The sequence below is a fragment of the Leptidea sinapis genome, chromosome 10 (genome assembly GCF_905404315.1).
Source record: "Leptidea sinapis chromosome 10, ilLepSina1.1, whole genome shotgun sequence".
NCBI classification, from domain to species: Eukaryota; Metazoa; Arthropoda; class Insecta; order Lepidoptera; family Pieridae; genus Leptidea; species Leptidea sinapis.
This window is the reverse complement of record NC_066274.1, coordinates 4,453,848-4,472,055: the sequence shown is the minus strand read 5'-3', so window position 1 is coordinate 4,472,055 and position 18,208 is coordinate 4,453,848. Positions and strand designations below refer to the sequence as shown.

The 18,208-nt window shown below is 37.5% G+C and overlaps 1 protein-coding gene across 14 annotated transcripts in view; it reads left to right on the top strand.

Annotated features, from left to right (window-relative positions):
* LOC126966490 (condensin complex subunit 2) overlaps positions 1–17,763 on the top strand; it is a 42,179-nt gene extending 24,416 nt beyond the window's left edge. For all 14 annotated transcript variants that reach the window (XM_050810575.1, XM_050810588.1, XM_050810587.1 and 11 more), the window contains 4 exons: positions 8,455–8,686; positions 14,658–14,844; positions 16,847–16,933; positions 17,186–17,763. In XM_050810575.1, the coding sequence (XP_050666532.1) occupies positions 8,455–8,686; positions 14,658–14,844; positions 16,847–16,933; positions 17,186–17,494 (815 nt within the window). In that variant the 3' untranslated portion in view covers positions 17,495–17,763. The remainder of the gene's footprint in view (positions 1–8,454; positions 8,687–14,657; positions 14,845–16,846; positions 16,934–17,185) is intronic.
* The last annotated feature ends 445 nt before the right edge of the window (positions 17,764–18,208 follow it).

Sequence of the window (18,208 nt, the reverse complement as noted above, 5' to 3'; positions counted from 1 at the left end):
CATCACTGACTCGCCAGTTTGATATTCGCCTGGCAATGTTGTCGGTAGCGAAAGTAATATCTAGAACTTCCTGCCTGTTTGAGGTAACGAAAGTTGGCTTATTACCTCTGTTTAGTACCTGTAGGCCTTTAGTGTCTAAGAAATTAAGAAGTTGCTCACCTCTGTGGTTGACGTCGCTGCTTCCCCAAGTTGTGTGGTGCGCATTGACGTCGGCCCCGACAATCAGTTCGGCGTTGTTGCGTCGTGCTCGTACTCGACCACTCTCGCCAATTCTGTTGTCGGGTCTCTTTCTTCATATGGAAGGTACGCCGAGCAAACGATCACCTTGGTGCCTTCCCAACCTTTGAAACAGATATACGCCGCAACAAGGTCGTCGGTGCAAACCTCTGTAATAGGTAAGAAATTAGTGTTCTTGTTGAAGACTATGCAAGCTCTGGGTTTTGATCCGCTGGTATTGTAGATTAACTTACCAGCGGTGTTCAGTCCCAGTATTTTGCCGGTGTTAACCCACGGCTCTTGTAGTAGGAGTAGTAATTTCTTGTCTAAAATAATTCCAAGGTCTCTGATGTCATCCACCTCATCTAACAAAAGATTTTTTAAAGAATATGAAGTATTAAGCGGTATTCGTTTCTTTGTAAATTTTATATGCTGACATTTTTTAACATTAAGGGGCAATTTATTTTTAATAGACCATTGGGAAATAGTGTTTAAGTCTTTTTGAAGGGAAATCGAGTCTAACGGATTTTGGATAGCTTTGAAAATCTTTAAGTCATCAGCAAATAACGCAAAATTTGAAGATTTTATATGGTTACACAAGTCGTTAAAAAAATACTAAAAATAATATAGGACCTAGATGGGATCCCTGAGGGACTCCAGATGGAGCCATGAATGGATCTGATTGATATCCGCAAACCACAACTTGTAGTTGTCCGACGAGAGCCAGGACAGTAAAGTTCCTTGAATGCCAGCGTTATGTAGTTTACTTATTAAAATTGAGTGGTTGACCCGATCGAAAGCTTTACTAACATCCACATATATAGCGTCCACTTGGTGCCCCTTGTCTATATTATCGATTACTTGAGTTGTAAATTCAGTTAAATTTTTTATCGTAGACATTTTATTGCGGAAACCATGCTGTTGAGAGACTAAAATAGATTTCAAATGAAAAGAAAGATAAGGACATATTAAAGATTTGAAACCTTACCAAAAATGGACAATATAGAAATTGGCCTGTAGTTTATATCCAGGGCCCGACGGTGTAGCTCGTGTTGCTGATGTAACTACTTCTTCTGGAACCGTTCGACGAGCATATAACAGAATTTGTGTCCTGCCTGCCTCTGAAAAGTAACTTGGATCTTGAAGATCCAACCCCGGGGAGCATGTTCGCGCGTTAATAACCGGCTGTGGTCTCATCGCCTCATACCCCCCACCTAATCTCGATCTAAGCGCATTCCGTTAATGACATCAAAGAGTGTCACATGTTGTCAATGCATTAACTTTACTATACTTTGTCTTTATTAAACCAGTGAATCAGTATAACCAAAACTTTAATTTTCAAAATTGGAACACCTGGCTAGTGAACCTTCCCTAACATAGAATGTGAAAGCTGTGAAAACGTCGAAAAAAATTAAGGTTTATAGTTATTCTCTATTTTGAGCAATACCCGCAAACTAACACAAAGTCACATACAAATCGCGAGTGCAAGACGTAGCTTGTCACGCACACTAAAGTAATAAACCTGGCCTGTTTATATCGGTTGTCTAGCAGCATAAGGCTCTATCAAGATGCATAAAGTATCTAAGGATATAGCGTTAAAATTTCAATAGAATTTCCATCTGAAGGGCGACGTAGCTAGTAAAATTACTGGCCAAATGAGACTTAACATCTTATGTCTCAAGATGACGAGCGCAATTGTAATGCCGCTCAGAATTATTGGGTTTTTTAAGAATCCTGAGCCGCACTGCATTGTTATGGGTTATTATATATTATACGCTGCAGCTTGCTGCAGCACAATGCTGAGTGACAGACTTGTATTTGATCACACAACAATTATGGTTGCTTTTATTTTAGATTTAGTATTGTTTTATTGTATATATTTTTTTGTAATTTTTCTTTTAGTGTTTTAAACTGTGTGATCAAATAAAATATTTTTTTTGTTTCATAAAATAAAATCGTAATACTTTTGTTTTGGTCATTATCATTCAAATTCAAATATTTTTATTCAAAATAGGATGTGACATCACTTATTGAAAGTCAAACTACTACCACCCATTCCAAAATGAATGCCTCAGACATGAGAAGAATAGGCGCAACAAACTCAGCGGGATTTTTTTTTCATTGAATAAATATGTTTACAAAGTAATATTGTACAATTAAACTTATTATTTAATAGCCTGAGGGCGGTCACTCCAGTCCCAATCTGTGGTATCATTAAGAAAGTCATATATGTTATAGTAACCTTTGCATGAAGCATGAAGTAAGATAGGGTGCTTCGTGTCGTAATCGTAATTAGAATTGGATAGTCTACCGCCAACTCGGATTTATTTTTCATTTGATATGAATGGATTTAGACTTAGGATACGTGTTTTAAGTGGTAGAGGTTTACCTTTAAGTAGAAGTGTGTATTCATGGGCAAACATATCTAGTTGCACTAGTCTGCATAATGTGTTAGTGGCAGAGTTCAACTCAAACACCGTTAAATGTGTGATTGATTTCTTGCTAGGTTGCCTACAGTTGTAAAAAAATCGTAGTACATCATATGTTGCAAGTTGCCATAATTTGAATATTTATAAATAAAGTGATCTTGTTCACAAATCATTTTGCATTCAACTTCAGTTTCTGGTAAAATGGTAGGTATAAAATTTGGTTGAACTGGCCATTTCGATTCAGGTTGTAATAAAAATGCTGGACCTGAGGACCGAAGGTTTGAATTTTTTCACTGTCTCGCGTTGCATCCTCTTGATCCAATGTCAGCCGGGTTTTGATGAGTAGGTACATATCTCCAAGCTTTTGGGTCAGTGTGTTCTATTATTTCGTTCATTCTATTTAACACAAATGTTTTTAATGTCGATTTAGGAGCACGAATCCATCCTAAGACAATGCGGTAAAAACTTTGCTGAAGTACACAATATATGACGTGGGATCATAATATAATTTAATTGCGGAAGTGACTCTATGAAACCCAACCGATCTTTCTCAATTTCTGGAGGAAGGGGTTCGTCCCACGAAATCTTGGAAGCCCATAGTTTTTGTAAAATGATTTTGCCTTGCAAGATACAAGGATTAACGAGTCCTAATGGATAAAATATTTGTCCCACAGCGGACAAAATTGACCGTTTGCTTGGTCTATCACGTGATGAGTCTGAATGAACAGAAAATAATAACATGTCTGATTTACATGACCATCTTAGACCTAACGTCTTTGCATGATCGTCATTTATGAGTTTGAGCAAGCTGTCGTTTGCATCATCGCCTTGAATATTATCCAAAATATCTGGGCAGTTCGATCGCCACTTTCGCAAGTTGAACTGCCCTTTTTTGAGGTCAGTGATCACTCCTTGAATTATGTGTAGAAGAAGTGTGGATTTTGAGGAGTCGATATATATATCATGTAATATGGCATCTCGTACTAAAGAATCGCTACATTCATGATCTAGCTGTGTAAGACATCGTGTAGCTCAAGAAGGAGCCGATGCTGTGCCGTATGTTACGGTGTTGAGTTTGTATACATCTATTTTATGGCTAGGGTCAAAACGCCACAATATTTGTTGCAAATATCTTAGATCCTCCGCAGCAGTACGCAGCGGTACATTTTCTCACAATCAGAAGTAACAACATATTTATGCTGTCTAAAGCGAATTAAAATTGAAATTAAATCGTCTTGCACAGTTGGTCCTATGCTTTGGATATTATTAAATGATATACCCGTGGTAGTTTTCGCGGAAGCGTCAAATACAACTCTTAGTTTCGTTGTAAGACTAGACTTACGTAAAACACCATGATGAGGTAGTATATATGAGTGTATTTCATTAGAACATGAGCTATTTGTATTTACAGACATGTGGCCGAGGTCAATGTACTCATGCATAAAATCACAATATTTTTGTTTGAGTAATGGATCACGTTTAAATTTTCTTTCTAATGACTGCAGTCGTATTAATGCCTGTTCATACGAATCGCCCAACACCTCATGAGACTGTGTAAGGGGAATACGGACAACAAACCGACCGTCCCTTTGACGTTTAGTAGTCGGAGCGAAATGTCGTTCACACTCATTCTCTGCTTTTGTTATTTTACGAGGAAAGGTGTGGATTCTAAATCAAAAAATCTATTAAGCTGTTGTTGAAGCTCCACTTCATTTAAGAAATTGCAATGGACTGTATTAACGCGCGTATTTTGAGTATCCAAATGTTGTGTAGACATAGCGCCAGACACTAACCAACCAAATTTTGTTTTACTAAGAATCGGTCGATGTTTACCTAATGCAATGCGTTGGTTCTCCAATGACTTCCAAAAAACATCAGCGTTTAGCAACATGTCGATTTCGGACGGTGTATTAAAGCCTGGATCATCTAAACGTATGTTCTTGGGTATGTTTAATGAATTTGTATCGAAATATGTGGCAGGTAGCATTTGAGTTATGTGTGATATAATGAAACACGAAATATCTTTTTTGTACGTTTCCGTTCTAGAGGATATAGTGACGGTGGAACGTTTGTTAATGCGAATCGCTTCACGACTCAGTCCTTGGACGGTTGTCGAAGTTGTATGAACAGGAAGCTTTAGTACTTTACTAAGTTTTTCAGTAATAAAGTTTGACGTACTACCGTTATCAAGGAGTGCACGAACAACGTGCCATCTACCGTCGCCGCTAAGAACGTCGATAAGCGCTGTTGACAGTAGAGTGTAACTATAATGAGTGGATGACAAGCTTACATTAATTTGTTTTGGTTCATCATCACTGGTGGAATGGGAATCGCGACACTCGACATTCTGCTGCACAGGCGTCGTCATCATGGCACGCTTCTCGCTTGTGATGTGTGAGCTTGTAGCACCAGACTGTTTCGACGTATTACACGATGCATCATCAGTATGCAATAGAGTATTGTGCCACTTAGCACAGACTCGACATGGACCAAACCTGCACCGTTTAATTTCGTGACCGTGACGCAAACAATTAAGGCAAAGTTTCAATTGCTTTGCTTTGTTTATTTTGGCTTGAACAGCTAAAGCCGTAAATTTAGGACATTGGTAAATGGCATGATTTTGTTTGCAGTATGGGCACGTATATGAACGTTTGCATATCTGAGTTCATAACAAGTGCACGGGACCTGATTGGTGCTGCACGACTTTTCAAAAATTTAATAGTATAAAATAAAGTTTTCTAAATCTGACATTTTGTCTAGTTCGTTTATATATTCTCTCCATTTCCTATTTGTAAAATTATGTAACTTACTAGAAACCATGTGAGTTATAAGTAGATCCCAGTTCTGTGTACTAATGTTAAGAGTTTGAAGTGACCTAAGATTTTTATTAATGGTGTCGATCACGTGGCGCAACGCAAGAGATGACTCTCTCGTTATGGGCTCAATATCAAATAATGCCTGAATATGATTATTAATCAAAACCTTATTGTTATGAAAGCGATCACACAATAACTGCCATGCAATGTCGTAATTATCGGCGGAGAAATCTAAGGACGTAATAACGTTTTCAGCTTTGTCTTTCAATGATGATTGCAGATAATGAAATTTATTTATCTTTGGTATGCTATCATTTAGATGTACAAGTGACATAAAGGTTTCATGGAATCTCCAATCATCATAGCGACCCGAAAAGGTAGGTAGGTGTATCGTCGGTAACTTTAGGTTTGCCCTACTTGCCATAAGTTCAGTACCAGATACAGAGTCGGCCGACCCATGGTGGTCCTTGCCCGGCTGCGCATCGGTAAACTTGCTCACCAATTCTCGCGCTGCCAACTGTCGAGAAGTACTCAATTTCAAACTTCTCACGATACTGGCACTCCTTTTCACACTCAATTTCAGAAATATTTGGAAAACTCTATTTCAATCTGTAAAACATCATATTCACCATACCACTCTTCGATTTTAGATAATCTAAGGTTTAGATCACTGATTTGTGATTTACTTGGTTTTTCACAAGTTCTTATGGTCTCTTAATAAGAATTAAATTGAGTAAGTTTGGCTTTGTAGGATGCTCGCTTTTTTTTAATTCAATAAGTGTAGACATATTGTGTTATTATATGAATATTAATGAAAATAATAAAGTTAAAAAACAAAATGTTAATTTAAAATAAGTTAAAATACTTAATTTGTTAAGTTACATCTGTTACTTATTAAATCAATCAACTATACGTTGTATATGAATGAAGTAAAAAACAAATAAATTTGTTTAATTTACCGAAATGTTAAATTAAAATAACTTAGAATTTTTTAACTAAAAGAAAATGCAATGACAAATAGAACGTAATACTTAAATGTTTAATGTGCGAAGACCCCAGGACACGAAGGCATTAATTAACTTATAGCGGAGGTAATGAGTAAAGGGTCTTCGATTACCTATTGGTATCCTCGCGTCACACTGCACTTCGGTTGCTGAAACGTAATAAGTAATACTAAAAGCAAATTGCTAAATATTTGTTATTATATAGAAAGGTATGAAATCGAGGAAAGTATTGATAAAGCAAATGATTTCACTTAATTTAAAGTAACAAACATATTAAAATTCGTTTTGCATAGCGAAATAATTATTGTATTAATCTTGAGGGTACTTGTAAAATGGAAAAAGGCATCAATTATTTACGTTTCGATTTAAATTTTACCTGTTTAGTAGATAGATATAATGGTTATATATAAAGAGGTGATGATTAAATGGAATAAGTAATTTTACTTAATTTTTAGTACTTATGATTATTTATTTACCAAATAAGTACCTATGTATTACGTTTAATGGCTGACGTTTACGAATGAACTAGCAATTTGACATATGAATTTAGATAGTAGATAGATTATATACGCAATAATATAATAAATTCAATTTGGATTCAAATGTTATGAAAGAAATAAAGGTAAAGGAGTAGGTATGTTACGGAACGAACTCACAATATTAATGCCACTGCATTATTAATTCCATGGGGATACGATACATCTTCCTTTTCCTTCACAAATTATTGTATAACGATTGCGTGTGTGACATCTTCAGCTTCAACACAAATATATTATATCGGAACAATAACGCTCGCCATGAATAAACTTCCAACATAAAATGGCCGCTGGTGGCCGCCGGCCGGTGACCGGGCGTTGTTCTTGTTAACAATTTAAAGTAATTTTATCTTTTCTTCTCACGGTCTCCGATGTTTATCCGTATCGTAGGACCTCTGTTAGGAAAGGTTCACTAGCACACTAGGTAGTAGACACAAAATGAAGCATCGTCCTCCGCAACGCCAAGCTATGTAGCCGTTCACAGAGTGTTTGGACCCTGACAATTCGAGGAGCGTTGTCAAATGGTTCTGGAGCTGATACTGGGGTGCCGACCAGAGATGACAGCAATAAGAATGCGTTAGGATGTGTTTTTCGACAGCTATTTGGCTTTGCCTTCAAGATGACCGCGGATTTTGCAATCGCTCGTGATTTCGAGACCCAGTATTCCGATTCCGAGGTGAGGCTTTGAGGGAGGTGTTGTCAAAGAGCGGTGATACGACAAATGGGGTTTTTAGTGGTAAACGCGCAACATTAAGTCTTCTGGGTAACTTTGCACAAGGTTTATTTTACCCCATTCCGCGACCTTCCCAAGAGAGGACTCTACCCTCCATAGAAGACGCAAGTTTCTTCCGACATCGGCCGACGATTTTCCGAGAGAGACTGCATGGCCCGTGTATACGACATCTCCAGTACTGTCATCTGCATATCAATGTATGTTGGAGGCGTCCAACATGAAAGAAAAAATGTAATCCTAATCGATTGTAGTTGGACAATTTTTTTTCATTATAAAAGTCGTAAATTTATTGATAAATTCATCGGCTGCGAATATATTTCTAAATTGTTTATAGTTTTACAACGTTTACAACTATTTGTATTCTATGGAGTTTGCTAGAACCATTTAAAATCACGATTATTGAATTATTTTTACTTTTTAATTTTATTAATATTTTGAATACGCATAGATTATTTCAGGCAATAATAATTATACTTACACAAAAAATTATAAAAGTAACCAAATTTTATGAACAATGCGGGACCCGCGACCTCTCGGGTTCCGTCCGAGCGCTCTTCCACTGAGAAATCCTTTCGAGTGACGTATGGTTCGTAAATCTTGGTATGTCTTGTTCAACTGTGTCAGGTTGTGGCTCCATCTACGGGATCTACTTTACATTTAATAACCTGCTCAACAGCAAATCACTATAAAAATAATAAATTGATAATAATATAATTTCAGCATCTAAGATTGCGGAGCGCACGCAAGGCACAACGACCAAAGTTGTGGAGAACAAACGAGCGCGCACCAAGCGACAGCTGGACTTCATGGGCGCGGGGCTGGCCCTCGACTGCAGGTCCCAGCCGGGCGCCGAGTACGAGCCGACCCAGGCGGCCAAGATCATGATCAGCAGGAAGACCCTGGCGACGGGACACACCTGGAACGAAGCTAATTACAAGACTACCATTGACAGGTATCCATTCCATGTCTCATTTCCATTCCATGTCTCATTTCTCATCCAATCTCCTCGCTACACATGTCTCTTTCATTGTAAAGCTTTCTTTCATCATCATTCGTTATATTTGAATAGGGTGACCTGAATGAAATGAAAAGAATGAACGTAACAAAATAAAAATTTTTTAATGTAAATAGTTTCCCACCATCTATCGATGTTTGCTGAGGTTGTCTTCAGTAGTTTTAGTACCACAGACTCTCGCTACATGGCCAACAGCGCCAAAATGGCGAATATCAAACAGGCACAAAAGCACTTGACAGCCGCCAGTCCAGTGGTACATAGTAGGGGTAACCATAACAGTGGACATAACCTAACCATCTAAAAAAAAGCCCTCACGAGTCGACATTAGTAGTATTAGTAGTAGTAGGTACAATTGTATAGTCTTGTTACGCTTTAAATGGTATACAAAGAGGTCGTGCTACGCCTAGGACTACCTCTTTTCGGCGTGTTTAAAAATCCAGATGTCGGATCTAAAGTTCCCTGGTTTTAGAACGAATATTGCATCCGCACAGGGATTAGTCCCTGTAGGTGCAATTATTCGTTCCAATACCTCAGTTCCAAAGCGTAACAAGTCTTTTCCTTTTTAGTAAGTTTGAGATAAGTATGACAAATTGTTCCATAAGCGATAACCTATAACTTAGATTAATGAGTGGTCTCCATTGCGCACCAACTAGATTGAGCAGGCATTTAGGCAATAGGCGTACTCGACCCAGTCTCGCGCGGTCTCGTGGCCAGCATTGTGTGACGTTGACATATCACAATGTCATGTTCTGTCAAACTTTTAATTAATTTCAGTGTAAAATAGCATCAGGGGCGTGAATTTCATATATGCCAATAGGCAAAGCCTACCTACCATATTTAGAGTCTAATTAATATACCTACACTAGATTCCAAGTTAATTCAGATAAATTTAGTTCTTTTATTCTATAATCGAACTTCTATTGAACACCCAACCAGCAAGTTTTTCGCTACGCGATATACTAAATGCTCATAGTAAGCAGTTCCGATAATGCTTACTACAGGCTAGTAGAATACGTTCAATTTCTTTAACAAAATTTATTTGTCAAGGTAATACGACCACAGCAAAAAATATACAATTACTATTTATATCGTTCTTAAATATGACCATCGCAATTTGACATCTTTAACACATCCGGGGTAGGCCAGGTTATGACACTTCGAAATGACAAGCCAGCTGTCACGGATTAAACCAACTTAGGTTAGGTTAGGTTGAGTTAACCAAGGTTAACTCAACAAAAGGGTAAAATTATGAGATATTTCAATACCAAGTATTACGAAAAATACACTTGGCTAGCTGGATGCCGCCATTCCAATTTATTGTTCTGTTTCCCCTGCTGTTTATTTTCTACAACGAAAACTGTGTGAATACTGGTTACGGTGACTTGCATAATTTGACAAATCTTGCTAAAAAACACGATCAATCTGACAGAACGGCAGAAAAATGTTGGTAAGTGAACTTATATTTATCCTTACAACAGGACAGGAACAATTTTTTTTTAATATTAATCACAATACGAAAAGTTGGACTTCGAGTGCCTACCGCGCTGGAAAACCAATGCACGCCCCTGAATAGCATGAACCGTATATTACAAAATTTGAAAGATGCCACGCACACAAGCAATAGTAGCCGTAATAAAAATCTATTGTTCTTAGATAGTGCGGTATCGAGGTGTAGTGTAAGGATTGCCTTAATCTAAGACTTTCTAAAATTACCATAGAGAAACAAGTCGATAAATGAATGCAGTTTACATAGTTGATGTTACTTTCAATATTTCTTCATAAGTCTATATTTTCGTTTCAAACTGTAACAACTCGAGTTGTTCACTTTTGAAACCCTTTCCTGAATTGTTACTCTTTGGAACTGAGGTCTGATGCGTATGAATGGTTTTCCAAGTCATCCTAACCAAGCTTTTTCTATAGCATGTCATAGAAGCTAACATAGTGGCGAACACTGCACACTACTTTGCGCCTTGTTAGCAGTTGACACATTTTCTCCTAGTTCATGTTCGAGCGCACAGTGCTCGTATAACCATTTTAGATCTAGTTTAACAGACTTTCCTTAAGTCTTCTTTAACTTATGAAATAAAAATTATTCCACTATTTACGGCAAGCATAATATCGTACACCTAACATTTTTTAGACTTACGGAAAATATAGTTAGAATATGTGGCAATTTTAACTCGGTTTTGATGTTTTTAAATATAAAAAAGAACACGTTGACGTATTTCGTATAGAGGCGTGCACGTGAATAAAAAATTCGGACAGAAAAAATACAAATCGACTGACATCGATTCTGACATGTAACATTTATGATAATTGTCAAAAGCCGCGTACCCATCTAGCGCACAGGCTCGCGCGGCAGCCTCGAGAGCAAAATGCCTCGGCTGGTGTGGACGTGCCTCGGCCTGCCTCGGGCGCGCGTTTGCTCGACCGAGCACGGGTCGGCCCCGAGCCATCTGTTGTCGGTAAACTTGACGCGCTCAAAGGTGCCTCAGTGAGCGCTGTGCGTTAGGTGGGGACGGTTATGTTTTGGCTCGCGCGCGAAGCTACTTCAAGTTTTGTCTCTTGCCGTGTTTGTATTTTGTAATTTTGATATCATGGGCAGTCAGGAGGAGTCCATTCGCTTAATACAACTGTACAGCACGTACAATGCGCTTTGGGACCCCAAAGATCCAAAATATTTAAACAAAAATCAGCGGGAAGATAGTTGGCGGCAAATATCTGCTCAAATTAATATGCCTGTCAAGGAAGTGAAAAACAAAATGGTGTCCTTGTGTGGTTCTTATCGTCGAGAGAAAAGCAGGTAGAAAAAAAGTCGCATAACAGGTTCAGGTATGCATTTTTATACTTAAAAATATGAACTTACAAATTATTTGATAAAATAATTACTTAATATATACTAATTAAATTGAAGAAAATTTATTTATACAATTAAAACATTTTAAATTATGGAAATATAAATTTTATTTTTTGTTCTGTTTCAGGCGCTGCAGATGTTTATAATTCGAAGTGGTTTGGATATCCTTATTTCCATTTTCTTAAGATTAAAAATGAAACTGGTGACACTCGGGAAACGATGCCGAATGTAAGAATTTTTAACTATGCATAATGATTTTGAAATGGTATAGAACCATTAGTTATAAAATGTTCTGCCAAGTGCAACCGTATTTCTTTTGCGTTATTAGAACTACGCCTTGGAAAAGCTGCAATTGGTGCGAATGTAACTTCATTTATTTCATTTCTCCATTGGCCAGGAATCAGTGCGCCATCAAGTTCTCTGTCAAACAATTCCGGTGAAATAAGATTAGTTGAAGTATTTTTTCGGATGTAGTTGTACAAATATACAGCTGCTAAGACAACCTTTGTTGCTTTATTTGGCTCTAGTAAGATAGGTTTTCTAAAAACGTGAAATATGGCACTTAATATACCAAATGCATTCTCAACGACACGTCGAGCTCGGCTAAGGCGATAATTAAATATTCTTTCTTTAGAACCATTTTCTGGGTTGCCCTCAAATGGTTTCATGGTATATTCGTTGAGTGCAAAGGCTTTATCGGATAAAATAAAATAAGGAACTTCTGTTACATATGGTATTTCCAATATCTTCTTTTTAGGCATGTTCAATTCTTTCTTTTCTAGCTTTTTATACAACGTTGTGCTTTTAAAAACACCACCATCAGAAATTCGCCCTTTGCTACCAACATTTACATACAAAAAATTGTAGCTAGCATCAACTAATCCAAAAAGCACGATGCTTGGAAATTGCTTGTAATTATCATAATCAGTGCCACTGTTAATCGGTGCCTGCAACATAACATGTTTTCCATCCATCGCTCCAATAGCGTGGGGAAAATTCCATTTATTTTCAAATTCTTTTGATATAGCAAGCCTTACTCTTCTTCTGTAGATGGGATCTGTAAAAAAAATTATAGAGTACTCAGCATGACAGGACCCTCCGCTGTTTGAAAGTATTCAGACTAAACGTATTTGGCCCCTATGAGTGGTTGTATTAGGTACTATACACCACTCCATATTTGGCCCCTTTTAGCCGAGTAGTCCGAAGACGTTCAAGCAATGGAGAATCTGGCTAGAAAAATATTTAAGATATCGCTACTAAGGTACTTGAAGGTATTAAATACTATGGACGTTAAACTTTTGCTTCCAATCGGATTAAACGTAGGGTCCTGCCACATTATATACACATTCACACTGCACCACAAATTTATCTATTAATTAAAATTATGTTTTCAGGAGACAATACCGGAATCTTCACAAACTTCTGACGTAGAGAGACACACAGAGGCTGAAAACGCTCCGACCAAGTCGCAATTGCCGGAGGCTAGCATCGAGGAAGCGCCACCACAACAACAACAAGACCTAGCCTCGGAAACTATCATGCCTTCACCATCAGAACCTGCTCGTAAAAAAAACGACATAATCCTAAGAAAACGCAGCCACAGGAAGATCCGGCAGATATCATGCTCTCAGAAGCCCTTGAATGCTTGCAAAAGTCTTCGACCGACACCATCGATCCATACTCTTCATTTGGAAGATACATAGCCAACGAGCTAAGGAAATATGATCCGCACACATTAGCGTATGTTAAGAACGCTATCAATAATATAATTTTTGAAGCCGATATAGGGAAATACACACAACAACAAATTAATACAGGATACACAGCAGTACAGTAATTCCCCTACAATGGACTCATCTGGCACTTCATCATCAGCATCACATACCGCTACGTCTTCTCATGCCATTACACCATCACCTAATGCCAATGATGGATTCGAAACTATCACTGAATTGTAGTTATAATAAACAATTGATTTTTAAATTTGTCAAATTATTTTTATTTACCTTTACATAATCACTTAAGGCTTCAATAATAGCGTCACAAACTTCTGGAACTATTCTTGAGATACTCTGCTTCGATACTCGAAATAAATATTGCAAGCTGCTATAAGAATCTCCGGTTGCTAAAAATCTTAAAGTTATTAAAACTCGTTCATTCACAGTGATTGCTTCTCTATATTTTGTATCGCACTTTTTTATTTTATCAGACAACAATGAGCACAAATTTTCGAACTCTTGTACGGACATTCGTGTAAAATTATGTACAGTCTGATCATATACTAAATCTCCAAGTAATCTATTTCCATATTGGTGGCGACGCTCATACATTTTTCTAATCCAGAAGCGTCTAGGTTTTTTCTTGATACGTGACCGTTTTCGTTTCTTTAAACAATAAGCAGCTAGGAAAATAGCTGCAGCTGAAAATACACGACTGTCCATTACGAATACTCGCGGACTTATCGGCTCAGCCTGCCTCGCGAGGCGGCCTCGTGTAAATTGAACAAAACTACTGAGGCTGCCGCGGGAGCCATCGCTCGCGATCCGGACACCGAGGCTGGTGCGTGACAAGCTACGTCTTACAGTGGCAGGATGATCCTGATGCCGGAGGCTCGGCTTCAGATTCTTAAAAGTTATTATATATTTTTTTTTATAATCGCTTATAAAATGCTGACAGAATACCTTTATTTATTTATGTTGTGTGTACTCAATAACTTTTGTTTTGTATTAATTTACATGTTTACTTTTTTTACTTACGTGTGTAAGGTGTGACTATTTGACGTTTGAGTATGTTTGTTGCATCACTTTACATATGAAATTGTAATTGAAATTATTTGTAAAACGATGAAAATGTAAATCTTGATTTAAAAAAGTGGCAATGAGTTTCTTGCAACTTCTTCTCATTAGCCTTTACGAAAAAGCAGTAGCTTCCATAAGAAAAAAATTAACCTTGACAATTGTCAACCTCAATATTTTCGACGTTTTCATAGCTGTCAGAGTCTATATGTCACATTATCACTGAATAGACTGACACTTGATGTATTAATTGCAGGGGTCTGGATGAGTCGCACTTCTGCAAGTTGTTCTTGCGAGAGAACGTGGTGTTAGTGGGACAGCGGCACTCGGCGCCCTGCGAGCAGAGTGCCCCGGGTCCCGAGCAGGAGCCCGTCACGGTGGAGCCCCAGGACTACAACTACGACAACGAAAACGACGCCTCATACTGCCCCAACACAATGCCGGTACCTAACTTTTCATAAATTTTGGTTACAGATTCGATTTGTATAATTAATCTCAGAAGTAATGGGTATAATAAGAAATCATCATCATCAAATCGATATAAGAGAGAGAGACGAATATAAGAGCGACATCTCAAGTCAATTTCCTAAAATGCAATTATTGGGGTTGAGCAGGATATCGATTATAAAGTAGATCCTGTAGATAGAGCCACAACCTGAGAGTTGAACAAGATACACCGAAAATTACGACCCAAGCGCACTTCAACGGTTGGCTGAGTTGGAAAGAGCGCTCGGACGAAACTCGAGAGAAGTTGAAGGTTCGTGTCCCGCATCGTTGATAAACTTTGGTTACAAATTTAATTTGTATACCTAACTTATGTATTTAGATCAGGGATTCTCAAACTATTTCGGTCACTAATCCTTGCTATCAGCAATGAAATTTATGACGGTCCTCTCTTTATGTATTACTTATTTTGGTGACTGACGTTGACGCAAGCTTATGATTTTATGTCAATAAAATATTTTTGACATTGACTCTAACTGCTGGCCGCGGCGTCGTCCGCATGGACGCTTTAAAGCAGCAAGAATATATAGCAGTCTGCATCTAGCGTGACAATATATACAGCCTATATGACTCGACAATTTGATTAAAATTGCAAATTTTAAATTGATGAATTCAGTAGATCGGCCGCCACCGGACCGCACCATAGTATCGCGCACTCGGTTGGTCATCGTCGTAACTACTAAAAATATTACTGTACTTTAAATACCAGATGCGATAAAAGTATTTATTTTAATATAAGTCATATATCAATTTGTTACTACCAAATCTGCTCTAGCAAAAAAAATATCAGTTGTTATTGTACTTATGGATCGCTATTTTGGCTTACACATAAAATTGTAGATATATGCTGTCGCAGGCCTTTTTGAAGGACTATATTTTAATATGAACATTTACAATATACATTATAATATACTTATATTATATTTGTAACTCCATCAGTTTATGCGGCGCACGCCAGAATAGCTCGCAGATGGCAGATTTTTTCCTACTTTCTTGAAACTTGTCGTTATATTTTGAATAATTCTCATTATATCATTATTATAAATTATAGCCTATGTGTTATTCTAATGTGTAAACAGAGCTCAGAGCGCCATTTGTTTGCGAAGCCTTTTTATGCATTTTACTGAATCGAACAAATTATGCCAATGTTTAAACTTGTTTCATGTGTTTCATGTATCTATGAGAATAATTCCTCTACGGCAACATGATATATTTTTTTACATAATATTCTATTAATAGTAAGCATATTGTTAAAAATCTTCAGTCGGACCTATTTCCTACATAATTAGCGTTACAAATGCATTGTATTATTCTGTCTGTAGTACGTCTGCGTTAATTGAATTGAGCTCCCATGGGAACTCTTAAAAACATGTAGAGAAAATGCCCTATACCCTTTTCTTGTGAAAAATATCACGAACATTGGTTAAGTAGTTACCCCATGAACAACTACATATGTAAAAACGGCTTTAGTACAGCTTTGTTTCATTATGACCAATGTGATAGAAACGGGGTACGGATTTAATACTAATATGTATAATACTAGCTGACCCAGAAAACGTTGTATTGCCGATTTTAAAATCGCGATACAAAAGTAACTGTTGATTGTAGATGGGTGAAATTTTGAAGTTGTATGTATTTTTAATGCTGACTCATAATCAAACAAATTTAAAAAAAATGTCAAAAAAATTAAAAAAAAAATCGTGTGGACCACCCTTAACATTTAGGGGGATGAAAAATAGATGTTGTCCGATTCTCAGACATACCCAATATGCACTCAAAATTTCATGAGAATCGGTCAAGCCGTTTCGGAGGAGTTCGGTCCCGTACACCATGACACGAGAATTTTATATATTAGATTTACCAGATAAGTGCTGTTTTGCTGTTTAGTTTTGTTATAATGTTTATGACTCCAAAAATAATGTAAACTGTTTTTATGTGCAGGAGGGTGAGGAGTGGGCGAACGAAGATGGCCTGGCCGCGGGAGGACTGCATGACCAGCTCGGAGAGATGCTGGAGCCTCCCACCAAGGTATATCAACAAACAGACTACGAAAACCAATTAGTTTACTTGTGACATAAGCACGCCTACGAAGTTCCTTAATAATTATTGACAAAAAACACTTCATGGATGCTGTTTTTTTTTCTTTCCAATAGTGAAGCTACTTGTTTCTCGGCCCCGATGGTAATTATCGATATTTATTAAGCTCAGGCCGACTTTACCACACAACATAACCGTCCGTGACCTCTACGCGACCTTGCTCATAAATTTCCGTTGTTGCAGATTGCGAAAATCTTCATTCCGTACGCGATGCGAGCGAAGAAAGTGGACATGAAACAATTGAAACACTGCTCGTGGAAAATGTTAACGGAGAACACGCCATCAGGGGAGAAGGAAGATGTCAAGAGTACGACGTTCTTCTCCGTGTACAAACGACTGCCGAGCAAACTGTCAAGCAACATGGCGGACACGCTCAGTGTGCCACTGGCCTTACTGTCGGTACTACATCTGGCTAATGAGAAGGGACTCATTCTACAGAAACAAGACGACCTAAAAGATTTCAGTATCAAAGGTCTCATCAAAGAGTCATAAAAATTTTAATAATTTATTTGTTCTGCGACGTTTCGTGCGAATTATATGTATCAGTAAATAAGTTTTAGATATATTTACAATTATTTGTAGTTAGTATAAGGTTTAATATGAGATACATTTTATTGTAAACTAGCTTTTGACCCGTGAATTTGTCCATAATAATTTAATTGAACAAGCCATAATTGTGTCCACGTGACGCCCGATTTATGTTGTATAAATATACTGTACAATGATATTTGATATAAATATACATTGTTTTAATTCAGAAATAGTTTATTTTTGATGGTATAATTTTAACCCCTGTATAACTGACATCCAAAACATTTATAAGTCAAGATTAGCGAGTGAGAAATAAGCAGCTTGGACGACTGGACAACTGAAAAATGAAGATAGATGGATGCAAGTCGGACGGTAGTATTTTGGAAGTTTGAGAAATAATATGGATATGTATGTAAGTGATGAGAATGGGACAATTGTAGAAGAAATACGTACATCTGGGGTACCGTGTCAAATAAAGGATTTTGACAGACAGACGGACCGACAACAAATCCTATAAGGGTTCGGTTTAAATTGACTGAGCGTCCAGAAGGTTCTCGTATATGTACTGGCAGTGTACTGCCATAATATTAATTTTCCTAATCTTTTCTTTCAATGAATCCCTTGAACGCATTTTATAGGCTGCTCGAATTGTTTTTTTTTGCAGCACAAATATGT